General features: G+C 41.7%; 2 protein-coding genes across 2 annotated transcripts; one reads left to right on the top strand and one right to left on the bottom strand.

Annotated features, from left to right (window-relative positions):
- Positions 1 to 405: 405 nt before the first annotated feature.
- Positions 406 to 2,014, bottom strand: EAF02_012101 (uncharacterized protein; the record flags this gene model as incomplete). The annotated part of the gene is made up of 6 exons (XM_038908149.1): positions 406 to 916; positions 983 to 1,353; positions 1,404 to 1,489; positions 1,544 to 1,580; positions 1,752 to 1,777; positions 1,864 to 2,014. 6 exons carry the CDS (start codon positions 2,012 to 2,014, stop codon positions 406 to 408), a joined length of 1,182 nt encoding a protein of 393 aa, XP_038752050.1.
- Positions 2,015 to 6,028: 4,014 nt separating this feature from the next.
- EAF02_012100 (uncharacterized protein) lies at positions 6,029 to 8,119 on the top strand (the record flags this gene model as incomplete). The annotated part of the gene is made up of 3 exons (XM_038908148.1): positions 6,029 to 6,471; positions 6,521 to 7,474; positions 7,543 to 8,119. 3 exons carry the CDS (start codon positions 6,029 to 6,031, stop codon positions 8,117 to 8,119), a joined length of 1,974 nt encoding a protein of 657 aa, XP_038752049.1.
- Between the last annotated feature and the right edge of the window lie 1,986 nt (positions 8,120 to 10,105).

The raw sequence follows: 10,105 nt of genomic DNA, 5'->3' as shown, positions 1-10,105 counted from the left end.
CTTGAGAGTCGAATCTAATGGAGGTTATAACTTGGCAGAGAATGGTTGAAATAACTACCAAGATATCTCTGCTGGAGGCTTGCTTGGAAGAACGAAGATGACAGAATCTTTCCCGCGTTTGAGCAATAAACGGCTTTCCATATTGAAAACGCCTCGTGAACAATTGAGGACACTAATTTTGATGCTGCACTTTGATACTTGATTTGTTCCATCTGTTTGCAGCTTCGAAGGACTGATATAAGGAGTAACACGTTCTTCGATATCCAAATCACATATCTCGTAATAAAATTGATACTGATTTTCTAGATTGCAGCAAATATTCCTAGAAAACACGGGGTATATGACGAACAAAATGACAAATGAAGAAGCAAATCCTACATGAAACAACTATAACCCATCAATCATTCATACAAGACTTTCGGTACTGCTACCGCTTTTTCTGACTGGCTTTCCATTATTCACAGACATACTATCATGCCACTTCACCTCGGTTTCCGTCCTCACTGCGATTCCCATCTGACCTTTGCGCAATCCATCCCCCTTTCCGTGATCACTCTCCACATCAGTGACATCACTCATTTTATCATAGTCTCCGTCTATATCGCCGGCCCCAATCTCTGTAGTGTGATGCGCCGTTCTCCTACTCATTTCATAGCCTTCTGGGCGGCGGCCTGTTCTTCCCTGTCCATATCCTTCGGTAGACTTTTTTTGACTCCGCGAACGATCACTTTCTCCAAAAATTTTGGGGATAGTGCGCACAAAGATGGGTTTAAGTGCGGGCGCACACGCGCAAACAAATGATAAGCCGACTTCGATTGTTGTAATACAGAAAAGAAGAGAATACGTGATATCTGCTGGAGGTTTGCGATCGAACGAATCGAGAAGGATGATCCGAATAATACCAATAATAACGGTTCTGTGGTAGCATGTTAGAAAAGGACGGCTTGCCAAGAGTAATGGTGAGAAATGGACGGTTACTCACATAAGACCAAATGACAATATAGCAACAAGCATCAACTTTTGCCTCCGTGAGATTTGTAGATTGTAGACAATCCATGTTGGCATTAACAAAGCCAGCATGTCAGTCAAAACACTGACACTTGCTGTCCCGGTAACAAAGTTCGCAAAGTTCATGCAGACGGCATCAGGGTACAGGGCAGGGTACCAGTTTGCGGCAATGGGAACACAATGGAAAGCAGTGAGAAGGAATGTGACAACCATCATGACGCCATTGAAAATCAAAAGACCAATAATCGTTAGTCTGACATTAGATTTTTGGCCCGTGAGGCGAAGTAGGAAGAGAAGGATGGAGGTTTTCACGAGAGCCAAGATGGGATTGTAGATGAGTTCGGTCTGGAATAATCAGTAATAAGCAATGAGAGATATTCACACCAGAAACTAACCGCATAGCCATATTTTGCACCGGGCACGGAGTCCCAATCGGCTGGGAGATCCCATATGTGTATGCCAACATAATTGTATTTTATCACTACTGGCTATTAGGATGGTTCCGATGGTGAGGTCGGCGAAGGAAGTGCTTTACCTTTGTATGAAGTATATGTCTCCGCCCAGTAAACGATCTAGAAAGGGAGAAGTTCAGTGGAAGATCTTGCTGTTAATCGTCCCCCCAGCATAAGAGCCTGCCCAGATCGCAAGGTCGATCAAGAGCTCAACTGCATATCCATTCATTTTCATGAAAGTTTCTTGCAGAATGGCACTTCTATGGCCTGCGAATTGTGAACAAAACTCACCATAGCAAAGCAAATTACCCAATCATCTGCAACTGGTTAGTGACGGTTTGTATTCAAATTTCAAAATATTGATTCTCAGAAAAAATGAGCATAACTGATAGCAATCACATACCTGCAGCAAAAGATCTAGTCAAGGATCTACTGTACAATCGTAAAAAGAGGGCAACTGTCGCAATGGCCGGAAAAACAAAAGTGATCGCAAATGCCTGAGCTTGACGATTATCGTGAGGAAGATCCGCAACAGCAGCAGCACTGGTAGCCATGTTGTGGTCGGTGAACCAGTCACAATTCCACCCTGGGGCTCATGTACAAGGAAGTGGAATGCAAACGACAATGGACCACCCTCACTGAACGATTTAGAAGAGGAACGAAAAGTGATCATCAAAAAATGGGACCATACACGACGCGCGACGAACAGGCCATTATATTATGATAAAGTCAATTAGCAGGTGCAAATCAATGCAACCGAGGGTCCATCACCACATGGCAATCCAAGGATTGAAAAGTTCAATACGACAAAAAACCCAGTCAAGGGGATTTAAAAGGAAAGGTCGAAAAAAAGCGACAAAGTTAAAACGAGGTATTGAGTTTTCAACTTCACCAGGGTTTTGACAAACATCGAGTCAAATTTTATGAGAAATAAAACGGATCGGTATGTTGTCTATGCTCTGGAAGGTCTGATTGGCCTGATTTATCTGTATGAATACTACTTTTCCCTGAAGGGGCAGCGATACTGTATGTGCGACAGCAGTAGTATGGATCTTTTCGAGCTTCGTCGCACCCGAGCATCATGACTAGGCCAGATTTGTGTTCTTTACATCCGTACCCAGAAACTCGGGTAAAGAAAGGCAATTCCCGCCCCGGTAAAGCCAGGGGTATGGAACACGGAAGAAATTCTTGTGGAGTGCTGCACCTTTTGATTGCGTCGCGGATTTGAACTTGAAATTTGTGATTGTGTGACAAAGGGCAAAGATGGGGTGGGCGAGTGCCTAGAGGGTGAGGGGGTGAGGAAGGTTAGAGACGGGACCGAGGAAGCAGCCAGTGGCAATCGGTGCAAGTCCGAAATATACAAGGTGTTCAACATGGTGATTAAATTCAGAATCTGCAACCCCCTTTCCTCCTGCATTCTTTTACTTCCGTTCAATATCTGCCGACTGTAACACTGCACACACACATGCAGTGTGAAATACAGATTCTGTTGGTATGAAAAGGTATCACCTTAATTGCCGGTACCAACTAAGGAGGAATAAAAAGCCACAACATATGTAGCGTAACGGCGTCGATGAAAGGCGGGGTTTTACGTCTCTTTTCTTTTTAAATGCTGATGCCATGGTTTCTGAAGTTTGTAGGGAGTAACGTTACGGTACCGAGTTCAATGCCATAAAATTGGCATTGATGTCAATGCAGCGAGTGCGGCCGGTCAAGGTATTCTACTTATGTAGCTGATTCTGGTCCTAGTTCTACTCTAAATTGATCGAAAGGGCTTAGCTATACAGACTTGGAGATTGAATTTTTGATCAATTCCAGGATCTGCGTAACGTCTTGGCAAGTACAAGTAGCTGATTCGATCTGATAAACGCAAAGTAGACTTACTACAAGTCTAGATATTTAACAGTAAGGACTTTAAACCAATCATGCAAAAGCATGTGTATCATATAATTGGTGCTTCGCACTTCGTATATTCTCATTAACAAAACTTTACCTTCATCTGATGATCAGCTGGGGTTTAACTTCGTAAATGGGGCTTCCCGCTATATAGCCTCCGAGCCTCGAGATAGCAAAATACTACTTATTACTTTTCAAAGTTTTAACCCTAACCCTCATTGATTTTCTCTAGGCTGGAAATTCTTTGATTGTCTAGGGGTCTTCTACTGGGAATTTCCATGAAACGCACCGAAGACCCTGGTATTTAACATCCGCACACCACAAAATATCAGTCGATAAAGATCAGAGTGGATAACCCGAGATACTTATCACTATTAGCTGTGCCTAGGTACTCCCTCGAGAGTAGGGTTGGGAAAAACATATCAAATTATTTGAACGTATTCGTCAACAAATTATAATATATAATATTAGTCAAGCAAAATATATATCGATTTTCCCTATACATCATATTTGAAATCGAAATTCGATCGGATTTTGATTAGATTATTCTAAAATAACTGAAATCACATGATTTACATCATATAATATAAATATCTTTTAAATCCATAATAGCTCTTTTAATCACTCATTGGGAAATGCCTTCGAATTCACCCCACTTTTATTCATCCTGAGGATTTAATTGACTAGAAAAACATGTGTATAACCTTAGTATAATATTTTATATCGCTCAAAAGACGTGATAATATAGAATTATATAATTATTCTCTAAATTATATAATTTTCCCAACCCTACTCGAGAGTTCATGCGGATTACTTACTCAGGATTATGTATAGAGATTGAAAGAGTAAGTAATGTAAACCTCACTTTTACTAAAATCTTATTGTTTTTATAGATTCTATTACTACTTTAAGCGATTTAAATAGATATTAAACTATTCCCTCTCAAAATTCAATATTGAAAGCTTTTATTTGCTTTTCATTAATTATAATAACTTTATAATATTCAAAGTATTTGAGGCTTTCTATAAATTCTAAATAGATTTAGAATAAGAATTCGAATTTAAAATCCAATCGAAATCATTAATTTCGATAAAAAAGTAAATAATTTTGAATAAAACATAATTTTTACAATACTTTTATTACCTAAAGTTCATCATATAAATTTTCAACCAGTATAACAATATGATTGGCTAAAACTCCTAAATATGGAGAAAAGTATTGTCGGTTTTTGGTGGGTTTTATATTACTTACCTTAGGAAACGCGGCCGCTGATATACGAAGTCCAATAATTTCAGTAATTTACAAGCTTGACTCAAGCGATAGATGGGCATTGATCATTGAAAGACCTGATGCCCTAACGGAATGGAGTGCTGCATGTGAGAACCCTTAAAGAGTACAGTCTTTCATAGTAAATGGTATCATTATATGTTAAATATTACCTGGATAGGTTTGTTATCGTAAGATCTTACCTTGTACTACAGTACAAGAGCAGAATCTTCAAGGTTCGAAATTCGAGACTGCAAGCGATGGACATGGATGTACAAACGAAAGGAGAAGAAAACGTGGCGATTCTGGGCTTACGAACGATTCAAGCGGAACCCTCGTTTCGATTTTTTGATTCGTGAACTATCTATGCTCCGCTATACTTCTGCAGCTTCGTGGAGTACGGTTCTCAAAATTTGATTCATTTCTGCTGGTATTTACGGCTGACTCTCTGCAGGTGGGGAATGAATCTAACAGATCTTGACCACAACACTGGAATCTTAAGCTCATAGGCGAGCCGTTAGATGAAATAACCCACACATGCAAATACACTCGTACAGTCGCATAGTCTCTTCCGTCTGAGTAGGTATCCTAAAATATCACTCAATTGTCAAATTTCAGCAAGTCTAGAGAAATATTTCAGTTTAGAATGCCTCATTTGAGTCGAAGAACCCATTTGTTGTCATTTGTTGTCAATCTTAAAACTTCGACTTTAATACACAATTTACGTCGTTCATTGGTCGTCCCTAGAGGAATCAATGAGTATCCAATGATATGATAGTTCCCATATTAATAATTATTAGATTTTGTTATCGAATATCCACACGGCCCATATCTTCGATCTCAATTAGCCTCTAGTTCTCTTATGCAACGACCGGGTAGATCAGGGCTCAAAGTGGGCACCCTTTCTTTTCAGGTGTTTACGCCGAATGTACTACTGGCCATCCCCCAGCAAATCCACATTCTGTCAAAATATTCTAAGGATATGTTTGATGCCGAGTTGTCCGAAATTCAAACACGGCGAGATTTCAATCTAACATGAATCAATCATAGACCCTGATATGTTAATTCATGTGCTGAAGCTTTGTCAAAACTGTTCCTGACATAGACTCGCAACCAGAATGGGAAAGCTTTCTCCAGAAGATCTCCACTATTTCTTCCCTTTTGAGAAAACATTCTTCTCAGCCACGCCGAGATCCAGATACCTAGACTTCTCTCAAGAGACAATTTCTATTAAATAGTTGGCCCCCAAGCCCATTCATTTCAGTCCACGCCTCTTTTGACCTTCCAAGTCCTGTCAAGTTTACACATCTAGAGAAGGAAGTTACTCTTGCATATCAGGTAGTTCTCTCTTAAACCCTTGACATCTTCCCGCTATGTTTCGCGACTGTTACTGATAGATTGCAGTCATGAAGACTTCACCGTCTTTAGCGGCAGCAGCAGCTGTCTTGGGTGCCGTTTCAGCACAAAGCACTGTAACCTCAACCTTGAGCCCTGCCACAACCACTGTTGTTTCAACCGCCACACCAGCTCTTTTTAGCAATGAAGTGGTTCAATTGACTGATGGCGTTCTTGATAACGTTGCTGCTGCCATCAACAATGAATCCATTTCATCTCTTTTCTCTTTCGACTCTGATTCCACCGCTTCGAAAAGATCGGCTCGAGCATGCAAACTTCTTCCTGGTGATGCGTTGTGGCCCATTACTTTAATTTGGGATATTTTTGACATCCTCCTTGGCGGTGCTTTGATCAAGTCCACTCCTTTGGCCGCTGTCTGTTATCCGGAATGGCCTGAATATGATGCAGCCAAATGTGCGTCTGTCACAGCTGGCTGGTACTTTTCAGAATTGCAGTAAGGATCACCCAATCGGAAATATTATTGGATACTAACTTCGACACAGCGAGGCTGATCCAACTTCAATTCAATTGCCTCTCTACCAGGGTCGTACTTGTATGCCTCCTGGATTTAACTATACAGACACCTGTGAGCAGGGTGGTTACCCCAGTTACGTTGTCAACGTCACAAACGTGGCACAGATTCAACTCGCTGTTAATTTCGCAAGAAACCTTGACCTTTCCATTGTGATCAAGAATACTGGTCACGATTTCAACGGTAAAGCATCTGGCAAGGGTGCCCTCACCGTCTGGACTCATTATCTCAAAGATAAAGCCTACTTGCCAAACTTTAAAGCTGCAAATGGTTACTCCGGACCTGCTATCAAGGTTGGTTCCGGTATCCTGGTTCATGAAGCCTACGAATATGCCAAGAGCTTAGGAGGTACTGTAGTTGGTGGTGAAGCTGTCGCTGTAGGAATGGGTGGTGGGTATGTTGCCGGTGGTGGTCACTCGCCTTTGAGCAGTATGTACGGCATGGGATCTGATCAAGTCTTGGCCATGGAAGTTGTCCTTGCCAACGGTAAATTTATCACTTGCGATTCCAAAACCAACTCCGATGTCTTCTGGATGCTTCGAGGTGGTGGCGGTAGCACTATTGGTGTTGTCACATCTCTCACCGTCAAACTTCTCCCCAAACTCGAAACCACCACAGTTACCTTCAACTTCACTGTCGCAGATACTCCCGGTAACGACTCCTTCTGGGCAGGTGTTCAAGCTTATATTGACAATGCTGAGACCTTCGTCGATGCTGGTACCTATGGGTATTATTACCTTGGAGCTAGCGCCTTCGAAATCGGAACCGATGTTGGTGGCAGTGATGCTTATTATTTCCGTATGGAATCTTTCGTCGCACCAAACATGACAATTGCTGAGACCCAAGCACTTCTCAAGCCTTGGTTCGATGTTCTTGACAGCAACAATATCACATATACCCCTTGGTACAACCACGCTGACAACTTGTAAGTCATTCCTAGCTTTTTTGTCTTATTCACCATCATAATTCAAGCATACTGACAATCATCCCAAGTCACGATGCCTGGGTTGTTTCTTTTCCGGAAGAATATGTCGGAACTGACATTGTCAAAACCGCTTCTCGCCTTATGCCTCGCTCTGTATTCGAGGACGATGACCTCCGCAATCAAACCTTTGCCGCTCACAAATCTGCCATCGAGCAAGGTTTCTTCATCGCCGGCTTCCATATCTCCGGCACCGGTATTGCTGTCGAACCACCCACTGATTCCGCTGTTCTTCCTGCGTGGCGTGAAACCATCATGCACACTATCGTCGGTGGTGAATGGGAGGCTACTAGCTCCTGGGCCGAGATCGAGGTCGTTGTAAAGGCCGTTACAGCCTTCATGGACACTTTCCGTGCCATTGCTCCTAATTCTGGCTCCTATATGTCAGAAGGTGACCTCATCGAGCCCAATCAAACGCAAGCATTCTACGGTGCCAACTATGATAGACTTTATGCGATGAAGCAAAAATATGACCCCAATGGCGTATTCTTTGCTCTCACTGCTGTCGGATCCGTCGATTGGGAAATCCAGACCACTGATCCTATTCCATATAACTGGAACACCAACGGTAGACGTTGCCCAGTCTAAAGTAGACGCCTGGAGAGACTGTATATAGAACCAAAATCGGCTGTAAATAGTTGACGAATAGATTGGTAATATTAATGATAATGAATTATTTTCTTCGAATCCCAGCAAAATGCGTTTGTGGATATTTATCTTTCATTTTCCAGTTAAACTATATGACACAATTCCACGAGAATTTACCCCGCTTAATTTGACCAGACGTACATCTGGGTAGATAGATGTGGAGACATGATGAAGTGATATACGGCGTTAAGTTAGTCTTACATTAAACTGGTGCTGGCTTTAGCTGTGTTGATGTTCCTGTATTGTGACTATTAACTTTATCATCCCGTTGGAGGTCTCTCTACCATTTTAACAATTCATTTCTGGGAGAATTTATGTCACTCCGGGTGAGAGTTGGATCAGACAAAACTCGAGCTAGATAGTGATTGATGAGATATTAAGTATTAATCGATACTATCTATGTGGGTTAAGTGTTAGTCTATAGGAAGAGTGGCTGAAATGGTAAGCTGAAAATCTTGGACTGGTTTTCGGGGGAGAGAAACATGAACAATCCAGTGTCTATGGAATGTCTGTTCATGATTTTCCTCCTCCAAATCGTTAGAATTAAACTAACTGATGAAGCTGAAACATGCCAAAATTGGAAAATTGAGGAAAAAGACCTGTCAAAAGGCTGTTGAAAATTTGTGGGTAGAATAGGGTCGTTCTGCTACATTGGGCGGCAGTTAAATGAGTTACTAGGCAAGTGATAGGTAGCGAAGAAATGGCAAACGCAAAGAGCGTGTTGCAACTGAGAAAATCCTGCATAAATCTAAAATAATCCAGTCATTCATTGATTGTTTTTGGATCAGATGATGACACCCCTTCTCCGAAGATAAACAATTTGAAGACGAATGAATTGACACCAACAGACATAATTGAGATCTTGGGGTCTGTCCCGAACGTTCAAAGTGCATTTGTTGTATTGTTCATCAAGCACATAGATATATCCGAAATCGACTCGTTCCTGAACGTCGAATCGGACATGGAGAAATGAAAAGTGTACCATCAAGCCCTGCACTATTATCTCATTCGAAACCCGAACTCCCCTCGGAATAAGTGTGATAGGTGGAGAAATAGAGCACATGAGGTGATATAATGGGGTTTTCAAAAACGTCTCTGCCCTATGTTAATCTTGTTGACTTGATCCATGAAGTCGACAACCAGATTCGAGTTCACGAGCACCCTGATAACCGCCATCATTGAGAGGTCTCGACGCCAGTCTCAATGCCAGTCTAGAGAGTTATCTTGAGCGATACGCACATCGAATCAATCCAGAGATTTCGGTACCTGAGACTCCTAATATCTTTGATCGCATCTTGGTATAAGTTTGACAATGTTCTTGAGCCCCTATTTCTCCAGGACTCAATATGCTCTAAATAGGTTTCAAGGTCGAGCAATCTGGTCGAGATGATCGTCTGATGCTCACCCTATTCGAGAGACAACTGACAGAGGTGGTGGGTGAACAATGCTTCTAGATTTGGACAAAATTCTCCGTAGCCATGATCCAAGTAGTTCCGTTCTATCAAAATGGTTTGGCATCATCTGTTTGACTATCAACTTTGAAGCAAACGAGCGCCAATTTAGGATATGTAGAATCTACCAGGTACTCGCGGGTAGAATCAGCAATCTTTGACTAATGTTGCCAGATCAGATTCAAGCATGAAATTCTGCCTTGGGGCTGGCAAGTGAATTGAATATTTTACCGCAGTGTATTGAAATTGCCCGGAGCTGACAACAACGACTCCATCTCCATGTTGTAGAACAGTGATGAATTGACAGCATTTGCAACTTTGCGAAGTTTGCTGGTAATCATCATAATCTTCGGATGATCCCGATTCTTTAAATCGAAACGAATCAACGTGGTTTATCATCGAGTGGGCCATATCATCGAGTAAGCCACTTTTCCCTCAATTCACATCTTCAAATCTATATTATTCAATAATCATT

Source organism: Botrytis sinoallii (genome assembly GCF_014898435.1).
Source record: "Botrytis sinoallii strain Bc 23 chromosome Unknown BSIN_040, whole genome shotgun sequence".
Classification (NCBI taxonomy): Eukaryota; Fungi; Ascomycota; class Leotiomycetes; order Helotiales; family Sclerotiniaceae; genus Botrytis; species Botrytis sinoallii.
This window is presented reverse-complemented; position numbering and strand designations above follow the sequence as displayed.